At 36.9% G+C, this 24,760-nt stretch overlaps 1 protein-coding gene across 2 annotated transcripts in view; it reads left to right on the top strand.

The window, feature by feature from the left end:
- Positions 1 to 24,760, top strand: part of TMLHE (trimethyllysine hydroxylase, epsilon) — a 138,948-nt gene that overhangs the window by 51,793 nt on the left and 62,395 nt on the right. The window contains exons 3-5 of one of the 2 annotated variants that reach the window (XM_075999696.1): positions 6,949 to 7,228; positions 7,512 to 7,631; positions 11,648 to 11,884. The exons of the other annotated variant lie outside the window; for it this stretch is intronic. Of the exons in view, the coding sequence (XP_075855811.1) occupies positions 6,949 to 7,228; positions 7,512 to 7,631; positions 11,648 to 11,884 (637 nt within the window). The remainder of the gene's footprint in view (positions 1 to 6,948; positions 7,229 to 7,511; positions 7,632 to 11,647; positions 11,885 to 24,760) is intronic. 2 annotated transcript variants of the gene reach the window in all.

Here is a 24,760-nt window from a genome sequence, read left to right as displayed (position 1 = left end):
AGAAATAGAGCAGAGAAACAAGAGAAAAGAGCAAAGTCTACAAGAGATGCGGGATTATGTGAAGAAACCTAATGTGAGGGTCATAGGGTTGCCAGAAAGGGAAGAAGACAACACTCAAGGGTTGGACAAGCTATTTGAAGATATAATAGAGGAAAATTTCCCAGGCCTTGCTCAAAATCTCAATATACAAGTTCAAGAAGCTCAGAGGACCCCTGGGAGATTCAATGCAAACAGGAAGACATCTCAACATGCAATCATCAGACTGACCAAAATATCAACTAAAGAGCCCCTTCTAAGAGCAGTAAGATGAAAAAAGCAAGTAACATGCAAGAGAAAGCCAATTCGAATAACACCGGGCTTCGCTACTGAAACTTTAGAAGCAAGGAGAGACTGGGGCCCCATTCTCACTCTTTTAAAGCAAAACAATGGCCAGCCTAGAATCTTATTTCCTGTAAAACTAACCTTCATATAAGAAGTAGAAATAAAGACATTCTCAGACAAGCAAAGTCTCAGAGAATTCAGCAAGACAGGACCAGCTCTGCAAGAAGTACTCAAAACAGTGTTATCCACGGAACACCATAAGAAAAACTGAGGAATATAAAATCAACCAAAACCCAAAGACTAAAGGCCAGATACTACAATGGCTCAAGAGAGAAATCAAAGCAACAACATCCAACCAAACAGAATGAACAGTAATCTACCATACCTATCAGTTCTCTCAATAAATGTGAATGGCTTAAACTCTCCACTCAAGAGACATAGGCTGGCTGAATGAATAAGAAAATACAGGCCAAGTATATGCTGACTTCAGGAAACACATCTAACCTGCAAGGATGCATATAGACTAAAAGTAAAAGGATGGAGATCAGTACTCCAGGCAGTGGAAACCAAGGGAGGCTGGCGTGGCAGTTCTAATTTCAGACGATTTAGTATTTAAACCAACAAAAGTAGTGAAAGACAAAGAGGGTCATTATATAATGGTGAAGGGCACACTTCAACAAGAAGAGATAACAATTTTAAATATATATGCAACCAACTTAGGTGCACCCCGATTCATAAAGCAAACCTTACAGGATCTAAGCAAATGGATTTATAGCAACTCCATAATCACCGGAGAATTCAACACCCCACTGACAACACAAGACAGATCCTCCAAACAGAAAATTAATAAAGAAATAATGCACTTAAACAAAACTCTAAAACAATAGGGTCTGACTGATGTTTACAGGACATTCAACCCAAAATCCACTGAATATACGTTCTTCTCTTCAGCTCACAGACATTCTCTAAGATTGACCATATCCTAGGACACAAAGTAAATCTCAAGAAATTTAAAAAAATAGAAATAATACCATGTATCTTCTCAGATAACAGTGGAATAAAAGTAGAAATCAATCCTAACAGAAAATCACATTTCTACACAAAAACGAGGAAATTAAACAACCTCCTGCTAAATGATTACCTCATAAATGAAGAAATCAAGATGGAAATTAAAAAATTCTATGAAGAAAATGGAAATGGAGAGACAAGTTATTAAATCCTATGGGACACAGCTAAAGCAGTTCTGAGAGGAAAGTTTATCTCTATCAATGCCTATAATCAAAAGTCAAAAAGATCACAAATAGACAATCTAATGAAACGACTCAAAGAGCTGGAAAAAGAAGAACAGACCAGCCCCAAACCCAGAAGAAGAAGTGAAATCAACAAGATCAAATCAGAACTAAACGAAATTGAAAACAGGGAAGCTATTCAGGAGATTAATAAAACAAAAAGTTGGTTCTTTGAAAAAATAAACAAAATTAAAACGCCACGGGCTAAGCTAACGAAAAGCAGAAAAGAGAGATCTCTAATAAGCTCCATCAGGAGCAAAAAAGGAGATATCACAACTGATCCCAAAGAGATACAAGATGTAATTTATGAGTACTACAAAAATCTTTATGTACACAAATTGGAAAATGTGGAGGAAATGGAGAAATTTCTAGAAACACACAGCCTCCTTAGGCTCAATCACGAAGAAATAGATTCCCTGAACAGAGCAATCTCAACAGCTGAAATAGAAACAGCAATTAAAAATCTCACTAAAAAGAAAAGTCCCGGTCCAGATTGCTTCACACCTGAATTTTACCACACTTACAAAGAAGAACTAGTACCTATCTTACAGAAACTATTCCACAACATCGAGAAGAATGGAAACCTCCCCGACACCTTTTATGAAGCGAATATTACTCTGATACCAAAACCAGGAAAGGAAGTAACAAAAAAAGGAAAACTACAGACCAATATCCCTAATGAATATAGATGCAAAAATTTTCAACAAAATCTTAGCTAACCGAATCCAAACGCTTATCAAAAAATAATCCATCACGACTAAGTGGGCTTCATCCCAGGGATACAGTGATGGTTCAACATATGTAAATCTATAAATGCAATTCACCACATCAACAGAAGCAAAAACAAAGACCACATGATTCTTTCAATAGATGCAGAGAAAGCTTTTGACAAAATTCAACACCCTTTCATGATACGAACACTTAAGAAAATAGGCATAGAAGGGACATGCCTAGAAATGATTCAAGACATATATGACAGACCCATAGCCAACATCATACTGAATGGGGAAAGATTGAAATCATTCCCACTTAGAACTGGAACCAGACAAGGCTGCCCACTATCTCCACTTCTGTTCAACATAGTGCTGGAAGTCTTGGCTACAGCAATCAGACAGGAAAATGGAATCACAGGTATCCAAATAGGGGCAGAAGATATCAAACTTTCATTGTTTGCTGATGGTATGATATTATATCTAGAAAAGCCCAAAGATTCAACCAAGAAACTCCTGGAACTGATCAATGAATTTAGTAAAGTCTCAGGATACAAAATCAATACACAGAAATCAGAGGCATTCATATATGCCAACAAGAATCTAATTGAGAACCAAATCAAAGACTCTTTCCCTTCACAATAGCAACAAAGAAATTAAAGTACCTAGGAATATACCTAACCAAGGAGGTAAAAGACCTCTGCAGGGAGAACTATGAAACACTGAGGAAGGAAATAGCAGAGGATGTAAACAGATGGAAATCCATACCATGCTCGTGGATTGGCAGACTCAACATCATTAAAATGTCTATACTACCCTAACTGATCTACAGATTCAATGCAATACCTATTAAAATCCCATCAGCATTCTTCACAGATATATAAAAAATAATTTTACGCTTTGTATGGAACCGAAGAAGACCGCGAATATCAAGACAAATTCTAGGCAACAAAAACAAAATGGGAGGTATTAATGTGTCAGATATCAAACTATACTACAAAGCTGTAGTAATTAAAACAATCTGGTATTGGCACAAAAATAGGAATATTGACCAGTGCAACAGATCGGAGAATCCTGATATAAAACCATCCTCATATAGCCATCTAATATTTGACAAAGCAGACAAAAATATACGCTGGGGAAAAGAATTCCTTTTCAATAAATGGTGCTGGGAAAACCGGATAGCCACTTGTAGAAGGCTAAAGCAAGACACACACCTTTCACCTCTCACAAAAATCAACTCACGCTTGATAACAGACTTAAACCTAAGGTATGAAACTATTAGAATTCTAGAGGAAAATGTTGGAAACACTCTCCTAGACATCGGCCTAGGCAAAGAGCTTATGAAGAAGTCCCCAAAGGCAATCAAAGCAGCAACAAAAATAAATAAATGGGACATGATGAAACTAAAAAGCTTCTGCACATCCAAAGAAATAGTCATGAAAGTAAACAGACAACCTACAGAATGGGAGAAAAGGTTTGCATCCTATGTATCTGAATAATGACTGATAGCTAGAATATACTTAGAACTCACAAAAATCAGCAAGAAAAAAATCAAATTACTCTTTTAAAATCTGGGCAAAGTACTTGAACAGAAACTTTTCTAAAGAAGACAAAAGAATGGCCAACAAACATATGAAAAAATGCTCATCATCTCTAATCATCAGGGAAATGCAAATCAAAACTACTATGAGATATCACTTAACTCCAGTGAGAATGGCCTTTATCAAAAAGTCTCCAAATAAAAAATACTGGCGTGGATGCGGAGAGAGAGGAACACTCCTACACTGCTGGTGGGACTGCAAACTAGTTCAACCTCTGTGGTAAGCAATATAGAGATACCTTAAAGCTATACAAGTGAATCTACCATTTGATCCAGCAATCTTATTGCTGGGCATCTACCCAAAAAATCCAATGACACTCTACAAAAAAGGCACCTGCACTCGAATGTTTATAGCAGCACAGTTCATAGTTGCAAGGCTGTGGAAACAGCCCAAGTGCCCATCAATCCAAGAATGGATTAATAAAATGTGGTATATGTATACCATGGAGCTTACAGCTTCTTTAGCTGTAAGAAATAACGGTCATATAGCACATCTTATATTTTCCTGGTTAGAGCTGGAAGCCATACTACTAAGTGAAGTATTCCAAGAATGAAAAAAAAGCACCACATATATTCACCAGCAAACTGGTATTAACTGAGTAGCACCTAAGTGGACACATAGGTACTACAGTAATAGTGCGTTGGGCAGGGGGGAGAGGGGAGTAGGGCGGGTATATACATACATAATGAGTGAGATGTGCACCATCTGGGGGATGGTCATGCTGAAAACTCAGACTTGTGAGGGGAGGGTGCAAAGGGCATTTATTAAAACCTTAAAATCTGTACCCCCATAAGATGCCGAAGTAAAAAAAAAAAATCTGGGATTATCATTCTATGATGACCTGATGAATGTTCCAGAAGTTCCTTTACTATGTAGCTATAATTCTGTAAGCTTATCTTTTTAATTTCAATATATTTAGGGGTTACAAGTACAGTTTTGTTACATGGATATATTTTATAGTGATGAAGTCAGGGCTTTTAGTGTATCCTTCACCCAAATATTGTACATAGTACCTGAGTGGTTATTTTTCATCCCTCACCCCCTCCCACCTTTTGAGTCTCCAATGTCTATTATTCCACTTGGTATATAACCATAGTTTAGTTCCCAATTAGAAATGAGACTATCCAGTATTTGATTTTCTGTTCCTAAGTTACTTCACTTAGGATAATCACCTTTGGATCCATGTAAGTTACTGCAAAACATTATTTCATTCTTTTTTGTGGTTGAGTAGTACTTCATAATATACCACATTTGCTTTATCCACTCATAAGATGATGGACACTTAGGTTGATTCCATATCCTTGCAATTGTGAATTGTGCTGCAATAATAATAAAAGTGCAGGTGTTTTTATGACAGGATTTCTTCCTTTTGATATGTACCCAGTAGTGGGATTGCTAGATTGAATGGTAGGTCTACTTTTAGTTCTTTCAGGAATCTGCATACTGTTTCCCATAGAGGTTGTACTAATTTCCATTCCCACCAACAGTGTATGAGCAGTCCCTTTTCACTGCATCAGTGCCAACTTCTATAGTTTTTTAACTTTTTAATTATGGCCATTCTGACAGGGTTAAGGAAGTTTCTCATTGTGTTTTTAATTTACATTTTATGTAAATTAAACTGTGCTGCTATAAATTTATTTCCCTGATGGTTAGTGATGTTGAGCATTTTTTTTTCTATGCTTCTTGGCCATTTTTATCTCTTCTTTTGAAAAAATGTCTGTTCATGTCTTTTGCACACATTTTTATTTCAGCTTATTATGGGGGTACAAATGTTTAGGTTACGTATATTGTCCTTGCTCCCCTGCCCCCTGAGTCAGACCTTCAAGCGTGTCCATTCCCAGATGATGCTCATTGCACTCACAATGTGTGTATATACCCATCCCCTCCTCTCCCATTCCATCTACCCAATGCCCAATGAATGTTATTCCCATATGTGCACTTAGATGTTGATCCATTAAAACCAATTTGCTGGTGAGTACATATGGTGGTTATTTTTCCATTCTTGGGATACTTCCCTTAGTAGAATGGGTTCTAGCTCTATCCAGGAAAATACCAGAGGTGCTATATCACCATTGTTTCTTCTAGCTGAATAGTACTACATGGTATACATATACCACATTTTATTAATCCACTCATGCATTGATGGGCACTTAGGTTGTTTCCACATATTTGCAATTGTGAATTGTGCTACTATAAACATTCGAGTGTAGGTGTCTTTTTTATACAGTGTCTTTTGTTTTTTGCATAGATGCCCAGTAATAGGATTCCTGGATCAAATAGTAGATCTACTTGTATCTCTTTGAGGTATCTCCATATTGCTTTCCACAGAGGTTGCAGTCCCACCAGCGCAGTGTAGGAGTGTTCCTATCTCTCCGCATCCACACCAACATTTGTGCCCACTTTTTAAATGAGGTTATTTGGTTTTTTCTTGCTAAGTTGTTTGAGTTCCTTATAAATTCTGGATATTAGTGCTTTGTCAGATACATAGTCTGTGAATATTTTCTCCCAATCTGTAAGTTGTCTATTTACTGTGTTGATTATTTATTTTGCTGTGCACAAGCTTTATAGTTTAATTAAGTTCCATTTGTTTATTTTTGGTTTTGTTACATTTGCTTTTGAGGTCCTAGTCATAAATTATTGGCAATATATTTAATTATTATTATATTTTTTTGAGGCAGAATCTCACTCTATTGCCCAGGCTAGAGTGCCATGGCATCAGCCTAGCTCACAGCAACCTCGAACTCCTGGGCTCAAGTAATCCTTCTGCCTCAGCCTCCCAAGTAGGTGGGACTGCGGGCATGTGCCACCATGCCCAGATAATTTTTCTATATATTTTTAGTTGGCCAATTAATTTCTTTCTATTCATAGTAAAGACAGGATCTCGCTCTTGCTCAGGCTGGTTTCGAACTCCTGACCTTGAGCGATCCTCCCACCGCAGCCTCCCAGAGTGCTATGATTACAGGCGTGAGCCACCACACCTGGCCTAATTATTATTTTAATGTCTTTTATTTTTCCCCTTAAAAGGGCTAGATGGTCATGTGACTAGATATAATTTGGATTGGCTGGTGAAAAACAGCTATGAAGGGCAGAAACAAAATGTCATCCGGCCTAGAATATTATGGAATGCTGAAATCTACCGGGAAGCTCAAGTTCCATCTGTGGATTTTCAGGGCTTCTTAGAAACCAACAAGGGATTCAAGAAGTTACTGCAAAACTTTCTGCTTTATGGAATTGCATTTGTAGAAAATATCCCTCCCACTCGAGACCATACAGAGAAGTTGGCAAAAAGGATCAGCTTGATCAGGTAACTCATTAGTTTCCTGAAATTGACAGTACTATAATATCTAAAGCATAAACACCAATAAATAAATGTAACAGGTATGGTCACCGTTGTTTTCAATGCAGAATATTTGTGGCCTGAATAAGGAAGGGGACTCCCACATGGAGTGCTTTATTTAAGGCCTAGACTTCTAATCTCTAAAGACACTTATTTGATAAATATAATGATGCCTTCAAAGTCATTGGTATATTTTTCTAACCCAGTGATCCTTGAATTGACTGTAATAAGTCTTTATTTCATTTGGCAGAGAAACTATCCATGGGAGGATGTGGTATTTCACTTCAGACTTCTCCAGAGGTGACACGGCATACACCAAAGTAGCTCTGGATCAGCACACTGACATTACTTATTTTCAAGAGCCTTGTGGGTAGATGGATTAGACTTTACAGAGTAGGGTCTTTATGTGTGATAGTCTTGAGTAGTTTCTTAATCACTTTTCATTGTATTTAAACCATTATCATATCTGCTGCTGCAAATTTGTATGACTGTTCCCTTCTCTTCCCCTAGAAACATGATCATTTTGAAATACCCTAGTTCAGTTTCTTTAGACTTGTGGGAATAAAAAATTTTTAATGAGCTGACCAATATTTCTCTGAGATCTGATTCATATGTAAAATGTAGTGATAAAAATCTAACTCAAAGGTCACCTAGCAGAGTAAAGGTGAGACTTAACAAATTTTATCTTCACTACTGCTCCCCTCCCTCTTATTTGGAGTGTATGGTGTTTTGTTGTTGTTGTTGTTGGAGACTCAGACTTTTGGGGGGAGGGGGGGAAATGGGCATTTATTGAAACCTTAACATCTGTACCCCCATAGTATGCCAAAATAAAAAAAAAAAGAATGAACCATAGCACCCTTCAATAAACTTTGCTAACAATGAAAAAAACTTTAAGTGATTGAAAACCCTCCTTACTACATAAATGGAGTCTTAATTTTGTTAAATTTATATTTTTTCTCAAAGTAATTATAAATTACCCCCCAAAAATGTTTTCACTAATCATTAGTTTTGGAATGTGTACAGTTTCTTGTATGTAGTTATTAACATGTTGCAAAGGGGTCGTCATGCAAACACAGATACTTTGTGTATAATACTAAGAGGAATTTGAATCCGATTTTTAAGAAGTTAGAGAGGAGAAATGACTAAAAAATAATCTTTTTCACATGGAATCAGAAGCTCTTGAGCCAAAGATGATCTATACCATACTTAACTTTCCTATTATTAATATTTGCTCCTTATTAGAGGCACCTCCGTGATTATTTCTTTGTTGTTGATCTTGCTTCTACATATGCATGATGATCCTGAGACACAAAGATATTAGTAAAGTAAGTGCACATACAGATTTATGAAGACTGTATGAGAAGATGATAATATGCAATTGATTATGGTTACATTGATTTACTTTAAGAGTTTAGAATTTAAGAATTGTTTGGTTCAATGGAGGAAGAACAAAGCAGCTTTTAGAAATCCTGCTCCATGTTATCAATATATGAGATCAGTATCCCTCCATCCTCACTCTAGGGGATGCAAAAGGAAGAAAAAGCAAATGAGATGAGAGGCAGCTGGACAGAGATTGAGGTTCAAATACTGATTAGCTCTTCCCTTCATGACCAACACCAGAGATAAACAATTGTCTGTGCCTTTAATTTAACCCTTTCTAATCAATAGCAAGGACCAAGTAGATTAGCAGTATAGTAATAGTGGATAAGAGTTCCAGCTATGGCATCAGCCAGACCTAGATTTGTATCCCAGCCTGAACATGTACTAAATTTGTGATCTTAGACAAATAATTTAACTTCTCTGTGCCTCAGGTTCTTCATCTGTAAAATGGGACTAGTAATAAAACCTATTCATTGGTGTTGCTAAGGATTAAATTACATGATATGTTTAAAGCACTTGACATACTGCTTGACACATATTAAATGTTCAACAGATATTAGATATTATAGTTATCATTTTATTCATTGTCATGATCATCCTCATCATCTGCATTGCTATATGCCTTGCTCTGTCTAAAGCTATCTTTGTTCTGGATCTCATCCTTTCCAGCCTCCTTGTGGATTTCTGTCTCCTCTATCTTCAGCCTTTCCATACCTAGTGACTCCTTCATATCAACTTCTCATATCTTAATTCTCTACTTTTATACTTCCTTGAACTCTATCTCCCTCCAGCTACATCCATGTCTTTCTCCTCCCCTTCATGGCTAATCTTATTAAAATAATTATCTACATTCACTATCTTTCCATTCTCACTTCCCATTCACTCCTCAAACCGATAGGCAGCTAATGTTTCCAACCCTGCCCTGCCCAAATTAAAATTATTCTCTCCAACATCACCAGCAACTAACTTATTGCCATATCCAGTGTGTACCTTCATCTTACTTGACCCCTGGGGCATGTAATTAACCACTACCTTTTCTTAAATATCCCTTCTTTCCTAATTTTTCTCCTATATCTTTGACTATTTTTCTCAACCTCCTTCACTGGATAATTTTCCCCTGTCCATGTCCTAAATATTACTGTTCCTCAAGGTTTTTCCCTTTTCCCTGTTTTCTTACTTAAAATGATCTCTCCAAATGACTTCTTCCATGCTTTTGGCTTTAGCTATCACCCATAAATCGTGAAATCTACATCTCTTCTGAGTTAAACAACTTTAACTAACTACTAAATAATCCTGACCTAGAAGTTTCACAGAAATTTCAACATGGCCAGAACTGACCTTTCTTATTTTAATTGTATTTATTGGATTATCTTTGATTTTATTCCTTTCATTTTTTCCATCTTTCTTTATGTTTATTGTAATTTGTGGTTTACTTTCCTTGTTTTTGCTTATTTGATTAAATTACTATTGATTTTATTTCCTCTCATTAATTTGAATATTCTACTGTAGTTTTCCAGTCCATTAATAGTCACCTTCCCTTTCCCTGTTAACCTATACAGATACATATGATTCACCTATTTCAAATGCCCTTAACCCAAACTTCTTCCTAATCCCCTGATACTCCTTCATTATCATACAATTGAACATATGCTTGCATTCTCTGTCTTAGTAAACAGCATTATCATCTTTCAGGTTGCCCAAGTGAGAAACCTGTAGTCATTCTAAATTCTTGCCTGTCCTTCATCCTTTATATTTAATAAGTTATAAAATCCTACCAGTGCTACCTCCTTAGTATCTCTCAGGTGTGTTTTCTTTTCTACCATGCTCTTCTCTAAGCTCAAGCCCTCTACATGTTTTTATTTTTTATTTTTTTACTATTTCAATTATTCAAGTTGTTTTCCAAGTTTTTTTTTTCATTTTTTTTTTTATTTCAGCATATTACGGGGGTACAAATGTTTAGGTTACATATATTGCATTTGCCCCAACCAGTCAGAGTTTCAAGTATGTCCAGCCCCCACACGGTGCGCACCTCGCCTATCAGGTGTGAACATATCAATCCCTTCCTCCCCCCTCCCACCTGCCCAACACCCTATGTGTGCACATAAGTGTTAATCAGTTAATACCAATTTGACAGTGAGTACATGTGGTGCTCGTTTTTCCATTCTTGGGATACTTCAGTTAGTAAAATGGGCTCTAGCTCTATCCAGGATAATACAACAGGTGCTAGATCACCATTGCTTTTTGTGGCTGAGTAGGACTTCATGGTTTTTTTTTTTTGTTTTTTTGTTTTTTTTTTTGGTCTCACTTCCCACCAGTCCACCTTCCACATTAGCACCATAATCAACTCTTTAAAATGTTAATATGACCATAGAGTTTCGCAGTTTAAATTCATTTTGTGGTTGTCCATGCTATGCCTATAGGAACTTCTTATTCTCTTCCTTAAATATACCTTGTTGTTTCACATCGGTATCTTTTGTTATGCTTTTTCTCTGCCTGGAATGCCTTCTCCTCACCTCAATCTCATTCCAGTATAATTCCTGCTCATTCTTTAAGACTAACAAAGCCATATCCATTCTCCAAAACATTTCTTTATATAATACCCCGCTAGAACAGATCATTCCTTTCTTTGCAGCACCACTATATCTTGTATACAACTTTATTATAGTACCTATCATATTTTATTAGTACTTATTTGCTTCATCTCTTCTTACTAGACTATAAGCTTATTTAAAACAGAGACTGTATCTTATTCATGCCTGTATTTCCAGGGCCCATCATATACAGGCTTCAATATGTATTCGATATGTTTAGAAGAAGCCTTTCTTTAGTGGCATTAATATTTCAAAACAAACAAAAAAAAGTACAACTGGATATGAGGGAAAAACAATTAGGAAATCAGATTTATTTCATCATGCAAAGAAAATGACACAAGTAGATTCAGTAATCATTTTATATGTAATTTTCTAGAATTTCTCCACTGAACATAATTTTCTTTTCCCTCCTTAGCATTAAGGTGTTTCACTGTCTTAAGCATGAAGGAACAAGAGGCAGGACACTGCTAGTAAATGGTTTCTATGCAGCAGAACAGGTACTTCAAAAGGCATCTGAGGAATTTGAACTCCTTAGCAAAGTGCCTTTGAAGCATGAATATATTGAAAATGTTGGAGAATGTCACAACCACATGATTGGGATTGGGCCAATCTTAAATATCTACCCATGGAATAAAGAGCTGTATTTGATCAGGTGAGTACCAAAGAATTATCCTCCATTGTAATGTATTTACCAAATATTAGCCTTCTAATGTCATGAAAATCTCTAAGATCCTTATATCTGCCCACATTTTAATCTTGCTACTGTATAGCTTTCTATTATAGAATGATTTATATTCTTATTATAATCCTCATGGAATAATAGGCCAACAGCCAAAGAATACTATATTTTTTGGAGGGGCAGATATTAAAGGTAATATTATTTAAATGAAAATGCTATTAAAATGAAAAACAGTTATTAAATTATCCTCAGTGAACAAACAGCTAGGGTACCCAAAGACATGATAACAACAACATTTATGTCTCTAGCTCAGATTTATGCAAAGCTCCTGACCAGTGCCTACTGGATAACACGACTTAGATATCTGGTAGAATCATAAAACACTGTATTCAAAACGGAACTCATTGTCTCCACTCATTTTAAGCCTACTCTTCCACTTGTTTCCCTAATTTCACTGAATGGCACCACCTTCCATCAAGTTTCCCAAGCCATAAACCAAAAGTCATTTTTCAGTTTTCCCTCTCCTTCACACTCCACAACCAATCTTATCAACTGTACCTCCTAAATTTTTCTCAAACCATCCCCTGATTTCTATCTGCAGTGCCACTTCTTTCAGTGAGACTGCTCTCTTCAGTACCATTGCTAAACACTTAATTGGTGTCCTTGTTTCCATGTCCTTGTTTCCCCTTTTATTCATTTTCCATGTGCAGCTAGAGCATCTTTCTAAACTACAAGTTTTATCTTGTTGCTCTCCTGTTAAGATCCTTCTAAGTCTCCTCAGTGCTTTTCATGACTTACAAGGTTCTGTATGATCTGATTCATTCTTACTCTTCTAGCATGATTCCAAGCAATCTATTTTTCCCCCACACATTCTGTCCAGATGTACCAAATTACTTTAGGTTTCTGGAGCCAATTATTTTCCATCTTTCAGTCAATCTTTTCCTTATGCTGTTTTTCATATGGATTACCTTTCCTATTCCAATTATTCCAAGCTAACTTCTACTGTGCATCAATTCAATTTACTTAGCAAATATTTCTTGAACATCTACAGACACTATTCTCGACACTAGCAATGCAACTGTGAACAAATAAGACAAAATTCCTGGCACTCATGGAATTCTCATTCTAGTAGGAGGAGATAGTTAATTGAAAATTAAGCAAATATATAATTTATCAAATGGTGATTCTTACTAGGGAAAAGTAATAAAGCAGGAAAGGAAGAAGTACAAAGTCGGGGTGGAGGTAGCTGTAAAATTTGACATATTAGAAATAGTACAGACATTATAATTAGAAGGAGTTCAGTATAAAATCCTGACTGCTGTTTATTGTTTTTTGATTTTGGATAAGTCACTTAGCCTGCTGATCATGATATTCCAGTTATAATATCTACTGTACTCAGTTACTGTAAAGATAAAAATAAACTGTTCTCCTGCTTTTGCCCCTGGCTTGTAGTAGGAACTATGTAAATACTAAGTTACTTCATTTGGATAAGTTCTTCTGGGAAACTTTCCCTCAGTCATATCTTATCTACCCATTGCCAAAAAATGATGATTAGATACTCAATATTTTTCCAGCATTTTATTATGAACATTTTTAAACATATATAAAAATTGAAAGCATTTGAAAGGAAGCACCCATAGACTACCACTTAGATTCTACCATTAAGATATTACTATTAGTATATTTGCTTTATTACCAATGTCTCTCCATCTGTCCATTCATTGGTTAATCTTATTTTTGATGTATTTTAAAGTCCATTACAGATATCAGTATGTCTCCCTAAAATACTTCAACATTTATATCATTAAGTAGAATTCAATATTTATTTACAGCCTTTTTTGTTTTAAGTTAAAACTAAGCATGATGTTTTGATACATGTATATACTATATATAATTATTTTAAAAATATTAAATATACAGTTACTGAGTTTTAACACATGCATATATCTGTGTAACCCAAACCCCTATCAAAATATAAAATACTACTATCACCACAGGAAATACCCTCATAGTCCTATACACACATCGCAGAGGAAGCCACAGTTTGATTTTTTTATTACCATAGATTATTTTTGCTTGTTCTGGAATAAATCCATTTCTTTCATGAATAGATACCTGGGCTGTTTCCAGTTTGGGGTTTTATGAATAAAGCTGCTATGAATGTTCATGTAAAAGTGTTTTTGTGAATATGTTTTCATTTCTACAAAATCCTAAAGGTAAATTCTAGGAGGAGAATTGCTAAGTCATAGATTAAGTGAGTGTTTAGTTTCATAAGTATTATAATAAGTATTATAATAACTGCAACAAGTTTTATCAAAATAGATGTACCATTTTACACTGTCATGAACAATGTGTGAATTGTAGCTGCTCCAAATCTTTGTCAATACTTGGTGTTGCCAGTCTTATTAATTTTGGCCATTATGGTGAGTTTCTCCTTTAATTTGATCTTTTTGATAACTAATGATGTTGAGGACCTTTTTATGTATTTATTGGCCATTCATATATCTTTTTCTGAGCCAATGACTTTATTTTTTAATTGATAAATTAAAATTATATATATTTATCATGTATAACATATTATTTTGAAATACACATACATTGTGTTTGGTTAAATTGAGCTAATTAACATATATATTACCTCACATACTTATCATTTTTGTGGTGAGAACACAAAAATATATTTTCTTTGCAATTTTCATGTTTAAGTTTGTTTTTAATTGACATATAATAATTACATATTTATGGTATATGGTGTGATGTTTTGCTGCATATATACATTGTATAATGATCAGATTGGGGTAATTAGCACATCTATCATCTCAAACACTTGTCATTTCTTTGTAATAAGAATATTCACAATCTTCTCTTCTAGGTATTTTGAAGTATACAGTATATTATTGTTGAGTCTAGGCACCCTGCTGTGCAGTAGATCACCAGAACTTATTTCTCCTATCTAACTATAACTTTGTGCCTTGTGATCAATGTCTCCTTATCTCCCCCTGCCCCCTACTCTCTTCATCCTCTAGTAACTACTATTCTATTATCTACTTCTATGAGATCAACTTTTTTAGATTCCACATGTGAGTAATATTATGTGATATTTGTCCTTCTGTGCTTGACGTACTTCACTTAACATAATATCCTCTAGCTTTATCTATGCTGTTGCAAATGACAGGATTTCATTCTTTTTTTGGCTTAATAGTATTCCACTGTGTGTGTGTGTGTATATATATATATATATATATATATATATATATATATATATATTACATTTTTTATCCACTCATCTGTTGATGAGCACAGGTTGATTTTATATCTTAGCTATTGTGAATACTGCTGCATTAACATGAGTTTATTAATCAGGGTTGTCCAGAGAGACAGAACCAATAGGATATATGAGAGGGGATTTATCGGGAGAATTCACTCAGATAATCACAGAGGTGGAGAAGTCCCACAATAGGCTATCTGCAAGCTGGAGAACCAGAGAAGCTAGTAGCATGGCTCAGTCCAACTCTGGAAGCCTCAGAACCAGGGAAGCTTACAGTGCAAATCTGAGTCATAGGCCAAAGGCCTGAGAGCCCACGGGAGGCTTCTGGTACAAGTCCCAGAGTCCAAAAGCAGAAGAACCTAGAGTCTAATGTCCTAGGGCAGGAGGAGAAAATACATCGTTCTCTGAAAGGGAGAGAGAGAGAATCCCCCCTTTTCTGCCTGTTTGTCCCAGTTAGGCTCCCAGCCAAATGGACAATGCCCACCCACAGTGAAGTCAGATCTTACTTTTTCAGTCTGTTGTCTCACATACCAGTCTCCCCTGGAAATTCCTTGACAGACACCCCCAGAAACAATTATTCACCAATCATAGAAATATCTCTCAATCCCGTCAAGTTGACACCTAAACTGAACCATCACAATGGGAGTGCAGATATCTTTTTGACATACTGATATCATTTCCTTTGGATATATACCCAATAGTGGGGTTTTTGGATCATATGGTAGCTCTATTTTTTTAAGAATCTCCATACTGGCGTTGTCAAAAATGGCAGATTAGGGATGACCTCCTGGCTCTCTGCTCTCAGAGTGGGAGGTGAAGAAAATGGTCTAAATCACTCTAGTGGGTAGTATTCCCACAGGATCGGCTTCACAGAATTGCAAGGAAGCTTCGAGGGTCAACAGTGCTGGGAAAAGGAGGAAAGTAACTCAGTGGATTTGCCGCAAAGTTCCAAGAGTCTGAGTTGTACAGCGGGGATTGAAGTGCAAGCCGGCTAAGCTCATCAGCCAGCCGGCTGGGACTGTGTGATCCATCCCACAGGGAGATGCCTTCTCCTTCACTGACCAAAGTTCCAAGAGTCCAAGTTGTACAGCGGAGATTAGAACACAAGCCGGCTGCACTCAGCGGCCAGCCAGCCAGGACTCTGTAATCCATGCCACAGGGGGACACCTTCTCCTTCACTGACCTCCATGCCCACGCAGGCAGTGAAGTGCCTGAAGTCAGTGCAAAGAGGTAACATGGGTGGTCAGGAAGTTCAGAGAGGATACAGGAGCAGAAAGCAATTTGAACTCTCCAGTGCACAGTGCAGGGTCTCCTTGGCTGGGAGGTCTATACACACTGGTGGCTTATGCTTCGCTTTTGAAGGGGCAGAAAAGTGAGATAGATTACTCATTCAGCTGAGTTATCTGGTGGACTTGGGTGGCTCAAGCTCCACTGGTGAGGGGGTGGAAGAGGAAGGGAGCTTTCTCCTTGGTGAAGTGTCCTGGCAGACCCTAGTGACTCAAGGCCCACCAGTGAGGGAATGGAAGAGACAGAGAGATTGCTCTCCAGGAAGTGTCCCCCGGTGAGGTCAGGCAGTCCCCAATCCCACCCAGCCTCCTCTGTTTTGTGCCTAATGAACAGAATCTTCCTTAGCAGGGTGGAATTGGGGAGGAGAGCGATTTTACAACTGTGACCTGGGACAACAGTACCACTCACACTTCCTTGGGTTTTGAGCTAGGTGCTTCTCTCCAAAACTACAGACTCCACCCCTGTATGGAGTAGTGAAGCAAGCCATTGTTCAATCTAAAACTGGGGGCTGGATTGCTGTCTCCTCTTGCTTATTATCCACTGCTAGCCCGTTTTTCATCAAAGGGCCAGATCCCCCCCCAAAAGGGATTAGTAGAAGCTTTTCTACACAGCTATCCAAGCTGAGACCCATGCCCATCTCCTGGATGCAACTTGGTAGACAGGGCCTTCAGCCAAAGGATCAGCCCCCAGTCCTGGAAGCAGGCAGTGGTGAGGGAGTCCACTTTTAGGGCTAAGACCCTCCTGGGTTGCGGAATGTCCTTGTCTGCGACCAGGCTACTGGTATTTCGTAGGGAAGGGCCTGACCCTGCTTATGCAGGAGCAGAGTAGCCAGGCAGGTCACTGTCTGTTCTGTGTCCCTCAGGGGCCCTGGGCAGGGTCTCTTCAACAGCCCTGAGGCTTTTACTTCACACCAACCAGATAAACCCCATCCTTGGAGGGGCGGAGTAAAAAGAGAAGATGCCCTACTACAGCGAGTTGGTTTGGATCATCTGTTAAAAGCAGAATACAGGGGCTTTCCCTTGGTATCCAGGCAGTTGCCAAATTACTGGCTTGTATTATGGGAAGGAAAATCTCAACCAGAATCCCTAGCTATTGCAATGAAAGACACCTTCCACCAGGAGCTGCCCCCATAAACAGGGAAAGATCTCTGAATAAAGTTTTAGCAGTTCCCCTCTAGCCACAGATCAAGCAAACTCTAAAGTATACTCTCATAGGCTTGCCGATACCTGTTCCTTATCTCACCCCAACTAAATAGGTAACAGGGCTCAAGGATCCCCTGGGAGAGGCACAACACTCCCCAAAGGCTGAGATTTCAGTTTACCACATTTAGGGGTTTAGAGATCCTTACATAGGTATTGGAATAGCTGGATAACCAACCCCCTTGTGCAAACCACAAGCAACAAAAAGAGAGAATAACCTCATAGCTCATCACAGTGCCTTCCACCTCATACTAGTAGTTGATAGGAGAGTCATGTTCACAAGAGGGATACAATTCTGGGGATTCTAAGCAAGGGATCCAATCTCATGAATCTCTATTAAAAGATGGTGAAGACAACAGGCCAAAGATAACCCAACAGGCTCAAACTCCTCTAAGACATTACAGGTCCAGAGCACATATCCCCAGATATGCCAAAGATCATCCCTTTGGAATCCCAGAAATTAGCTCATAATCCAGTCCCTGCACCTCTGGTCCTTGATAAAGCACCCAGATGAGAAAGAACAAGCAAAAGTTCACAGGAAACGTGAAGGAGCAGAGAGCAAAGTCACCCTCCAAAAGAAAATACCAATTCTCCATCAACTAACACCGACTTAGATGATATGATTAAACTGATGGAGGAAGAATTCCGAATATGGATTGTTAGAAAACTCAATGGAATTGAAGATAAAATAGAATCCAAACATACAGAAACCACAAGAACAATATAGGAAATTAATGAAAGATTCTCCAAAGAAATTTAAGTTATTCAGAAAAACCAAACAGAAATTCTGGCAATGAAGGAAACAATCAAGGAACTCCACTATACAGTGGAAACCATCAAGAACAGGATGGACCATGCAGAGGAAAGAATCTCAGAGCTTGAAGATTAGGCCTATGCGCTAAAAAAAAATCAGAGGAAAAAATGGAAAGAAGAGACAAGACCAAAGTTTACAGGAAGTGTGGGATTATGTAAAAAAGCCAAATCTCAGATTGATTGGGATTCCAGAAGAAGACTGAAACAGAATCTATATGGTTTCCTGTCTTAGATTTAAGTCTATTATCCATTTTGAGTTGATTTTTGTGAATGGTGAGAGGCACAGATCCTGTTTCAGTCTTCTACATGTGTCATGAACCCATAAGAATTCTAGAAGAAAATGTTGGAAAAACTTTATAGGCATGAGCCTAGGCAAAAAATTTATGAAGAAGACCCCAAAGGCAATCACAGCAACAACAAAAATAAATAAATGGGACATGATCTAATTAAAAAGCACAGCCAAGAAAACTATCACGAGAGCAAACAGACAACCTACAGAATGGGAGAAAATATTCACATGCTACACATCCGATAAAGGGCTAATAACTAGAATCTATAAAGGGCTGATGACTAGAATCTATATAGAATTGAGGAAAATCAGCAAGAAAAAAATCAATCAACCCATTAAAAGTGGACAAATGACATGAACAGAATCTTTTCAAAAGAAAACAGAGTAGTGGCTAATGAACATATGAAAAAATGCTCAACATCTATAATCGTCAAGGAAATGCAAATCAAAACCACAATTAAATATCACCTAACTCCAGTGCGAACAGCTTTTGTCAAAAAGTCCCAAAAGAACAAATGTTGGCGTGGATGCAGAGAGATAGGAACACTCATACACTGATAGTGGGACTGCAAACTATTACAACCTCTATGGAAAGTAGTATGGAGATACCCCAAAGAACTTAAGGTAGAACTACCATTTGATATAGCAATTCCACTGCTGGGTATTTACCCAATGGAACAAAAGACATTGTATAAAAAAGACATCTGCATTTGAACGTTTATAGAAGCATAATTCACAATTGCAAAGTTGTGGCAACAACCCAAGTTCCCATCAATATATGAGTGGATTAATAAAATGTGGTATATATGTGCCATGAAGTACTACCCATCTGTAAAAAATAATGGTGAACTAAAACCTCTTTTATTATCCTGGGTGGAGCTGGAGCCCATTATTCTAAGTGAAGTATTACAAGAATGGGAAAACAAGCATCACATGTACTCACCATTAAATTAGTGCTCATTGATCAACACTTATGCCCCCATATGGAAGTAATATTCATCAGGTTTTGGGCAGGTGAGAGTGGGGAGGAGGGTATGGGTAAATTCACACCTAAGAGGTGCAGTGTGCGCTGTCTGGGGGAGGGGCATACTTGTCTCTCTGAATTGGGTGATGCATAGGCAATTTATGTAACCAAAGCATTTGTACTCCCATAATATTCTGAAATTTAAAAATATTGAAATCTATTTGCACATGGATAGTCTAAAGAAGTATAATTGAATTTTTTATTCTTACTTTGTATCCTATAACTTTGATAAACATATATATTGGTTGTAGGATCTTTTTAAAAATGGAATCTTTAGTGTTTTCCTCATAAACAATTATATCATCTGTAAGAATATGTAGTTTAATTTCTTCTCTTTCAATCTCTATACTTTTTTCCTTTATTGTATTGATTAGAACTTCCAGTACTTCATTGAAACTGTATAATGAAGTTATGAGAAGGGATTTCCTTGATTTGTTTTTCATCTGTCAGGAAAAGCATTCAGTCTCTTACCATTATGCATGATAGCTGTCAGTTTTTGGGGGGGATACCTTTTATGTTAAGAGAATTTCCTTCTATTCCTAGTTTCTTGGACAAATTTTTGTCATGAATGGATGCTTACTTTTGCCAAATGTTTTCTCTGTATCCATTGAAATGATCATATAATTTTTAGGATTTAGCTTTTTAATATGGTGAATTACATTGATTTTCAAATGCTGAACCAGGCTTTCATTACTAGAATAAACCACTCCCCTCTTGGACATGATGTATTATTTAATTTGTATATTGCTAGATTTGATTTGCTAATATTTTATGGAGTACTTTTACAACTATATTCATGAGAAATATTTGTTTTTAGTTTCTCTGCTTGAAATATCTTTGATTTGACATTAGAACAATGCTTGCCTCATAAAAAGAGTTGGAAAGTGTTCTCTCTTCTATCCTCCATAAAGGATTGTGTAACATTGGTCTTATTTCTTCCTTAAGTGTTTTTGAGAATGCACCAATGGAATCATATGGACCTGGAGGGTAATTTTAAAGTAGATGTTGGATTGGTATGGTTATCTTTATCTGTTTCTTCTTGGGTGAGTTTTTGTCTTTCAAGATTAGACCATTTCATCTATATTGTTTTGTTCCTGAGCATAAAGTTGTTTATATAATAGTATTCCTTTATCCTCTTAATATCTGTGTAGCATTTAGTGACATTCCCATTTTTCATTCCTGATATTGGTAATTGTCTTCTCACTTGTTTTTTCTTGGTCATGCTGGCTAGAGGTCTATCAATTTTATTGATCTTTTTAGAAAGCTAACTTTTGTTCCATTGATATTATCTATTCATTTTCTTTTAAATTTTATTAATTTTTGCTCTCACCTTTATGATTTTCTTCCTTCTGCTTGCTCCGGGTTTATTTTGCACCAATTAGGTGAAAGGTTCGATTATTTACATAAGACTTTTCTTCTTTTCTAACATAAGAATTTAACAACATAAATTTCCCTCTAAGCATTAATGTGGCTACATCCCACAAATTTTGATTTGTGGTATTTTCATCTTCATTCAGTTCAAAATATTTTAAAATTTATTTTCATATTTCTTCTCTGATCTGGTTCCTTTGGCCTTAAATATAAATTTAAGAATAATTTCATCAATATCTACCAACAAAGAAGCCTTCTGGGATTTTGATTCGGATTGCAACAACATACAAAAATATATGTATGATGCTTAATTTCCAAGTGTTGGGGAATTTTTCATACATCTTCTTGTTATTGGTTTCCAGTTTAAATCCATTGCAATGTAAGAATATATTTTTTTATTTATTTGGGATATTATGGGGGTACAAACATTTTGGCTGCATGTAATGCGTTTGTTTGCGTCACCCGAGCCAGGGCTACAAGCCTGTCCCTCCCCCACACAATGCATTCCACTTACTTCAGTTGTGGGTTTAGCCCCCCAACCTCCAACTGGCACCCAATGAGTATTTCTACCATGTGAACACCTTAGTGTTGGTCAGTTAGTACCAGTTTGATGGCGAGTACATTTGGTGCGTGTTTTTCCATCCTTGTGATACCTCACTTCGAAGGATGGGCTCAATCTCTATCCAGGATAATATAACAGGTGCTAGCTAGATCACCACTGCTTTTTGTAGTTGAGCATTCCATGGTATATATATACCACATTTTATTAATCCACTCATGTATTGGACACTTGGGTTTCCCCCACATCCTTGCAAATGTGAATTGTGCTGTCATAAACATTCTAGTTCAGATCTCTTTATTGTAGAATGTCTTTTTTTTCCTTTGGATAGATGCCTAGTAGTGGGATTGCTGGATAAATGGTATTTCTATTTTTAGCTCTTTGAGGTATCTCCAAATTACTTTCCACAGGGGTTGTACTAATTTGCAGTTCCACCAGCAGTGTAATTGTGTTCCAGTCTCTCCACATCCATGCCAGGAGTGATCACAACAGACACCTCAGAAATACAAAACATTATATTTGATTACGATAAAAATCTATATGCCCCAAAACTACAGAACAAAGATGAAATGGACAAATTCCTGGATACATACAACCTCCCTAAATTCACCCAGGAGGCAACAGATCTCCTGAATAAACCAATTTCAAGCTCAGAAATTGAAGCAGTAATTAAAAACCTCCCCAAACGTAAAAGTCCCGGACTTGATGGCTACCCTTCAGAGTTCTACCAAACCTACAAAGATGAACTCATACTTATACTACAGAAACTATTCAACACCATTGAGAAAGATGGTATCCTTCCTAACTCATTCTACGAAGCCAATATCACCTTGATACCAAAGCCAGGAAAGGACATAACAAAAAATGAAAATTATAGACAAATATCCCTCATGAATACAGATGTAAAAATCCTATATAAAATTCTAGCAAACAGAATTCAGCAGCACATCAAAAAAATAATTCACCACAACCAGGCGGGCTTTATCCCAGGGATCCAAGGCTGGTTCAACATACGCAAGTCTATAAATGCAATTCACTTCATAAATAAAATTAAGAACAAAGACCATATGATTCTGGCAAATAGATGCAAAAAAGCCATTGATAAAGTCCAACACACCTTTATGATAAAAACTCTTAGCAAAATAGGCATAGACGGTTCATACCTTAAACTTATCAAATCCATTTACAACAATCCCACTGCTAATATCATCCTAAATGGGGAAATATTGAAATCATTCCCGCTTTGATCCAGAACCAGACAAGGATGCCCACTATCTCCTCTCCTATTCAACATAGTACTCGAAGTCCTAGCTATAGCAATCAGACAAGAGAGGGGTATTAAGTGTATCTAAGTGGGGGCAGATGAGATTAAACTCTCACTCTTCGCTGATGATATAATATTATACCTAGAAAACCCCATGGAGTCATCCAAGAGACTCCTTCACTTAATAAATAAATTTGGTAAAGTCTCAGGATATAAAATCAATATACACAAATCAGAAGCATTCATATATGCCAAGAACCATCAAACAGAAATTCAAATAAAAAATGCAATACCCTATACTATAACCCCAAGGAAAATTAAATATCTAGGAGTATACTTAAGGAAAGATACGAAATATTTATATAAGGAGAACTACGAAACACTAAAAAAAGAAATTGCAGATGATTTGAACAGATGGAAAAATCTACCTTGTTCATGGATTGGTAGAATCAATATCGTTAAAATGTCAATTTTACCTAAAGTTATCTACAGAATTAATGCAATCCCCATCAAAATATAACCAGCATTCTTTACAGATCTAGAAAGAACAATTCTGCACTTTGCATGGAGCCAGAAAAAATCTCGTATAGCCAAAGCTATAAGTAAGAAGAACAAACTGGATGGCATCAGTATTCCTGATTTCAAACTTTACTATAAAGCAATGATACTTAAATCAGCCTCGTACTGGCACAAGAACAGAAGCATCGATATCTGGAATAGATCTGGGATACCAGAGATGAAACCATCAGTACACAGCAACCTAATATTTGATAAAGAAGACAAAAATATACAATGGGGAAAAGAATCCCTCTTCAATAAATGGTGCTGGGAAAACTGGTTAGCTACATGCAGACGATTGAAACAAGATCCATCTCTCTCACCTCTTGCAAAAATTCACTCAAGATGGATAACAGACTTAAACGTAAGACATGAAACCTTAAGAATCTTAGAAGAAGACGTTGGGAAAACCCTATCAGACATTGGTCTAGGCGAAGAATTTTTAAGGACGAGCCCCAAGGCAATCGCCGCTACATCAAAAATAAACAAATGGGATCTCATCAAATTAAAAAGTTTCTGCACAGCTAAGGAAACCATCATTAGAGCAAATAGACAACCCACAGTGTAGGAGAAAATATTTGCTCTCTACACTTCTGATAAAGGCCTAATAACAAGAAAGGATCTAGAACTTAAAAGAATAAACAAGAAAAAATCAAACAATCCCATCAAGAAATGGGCAATGGAAATGAACAGAAATTTCTCCAAAGATGACAGAATAATGGTCTGCAAACATATAAACACATGCTCAACTTCTCTAATCATCAGAGAAATGCAAATCAAAACCACAGTGAGATACCATCTAACACCAGTGAGAATGGCTTGTATCAAGACATCCCAAAACAACAAATGCTGGCGAGGATGTGGAGAGACAGGAACACTCCTACACTGCTGGTGAGACTGCAAATTAGTGCAACCTCTGTGGAAAAGAATATGGAGATACCTCAAACAGCTACATATAGAAATACCATTCGACCCAGCAATAGCATTGTTGGGCATCTACCCGAAAGAGCATAAGACATTCTATTATAAAGACATCTGTACCCAAATGTTTATGGCAGCACAATTCACTATTGCAAGATCATGGAAGCAACCCAAGTGTCTGTCAATTCACGAGTGGATAACTAAAATTTGTTATATGCTCAGAATGTAATACTATTCAATTCTAAGAATTGACAGTGAATTAGCACCATTTATGCTATCCTGCATTAAGCTGAAAC

The sequence above is a fragment of the Microcebus murinus genome, unplaced genomic scaffold (genome assembly GCF_040939455.1).
Source record: "Microcebus murinus isolate Inina unplaced genomic scaffold, M.murinus_Inina_mat1.0 scaf001_hap2_Mmur4.0, whole genome shotgun sequence".
NCBI classification, from domain to species: domain Eukaryota; kingdom Metazoa; phylum Chordata; class Mammalia; order Primates; family Cheirogaleidae; genus Microcebus; species Microcebus murinus.
The sequence above is the reverse complement of the archived record's forward strand: the minus strand, read 5'-3'. Positions and strand labels throughout refer to the sequence as shown.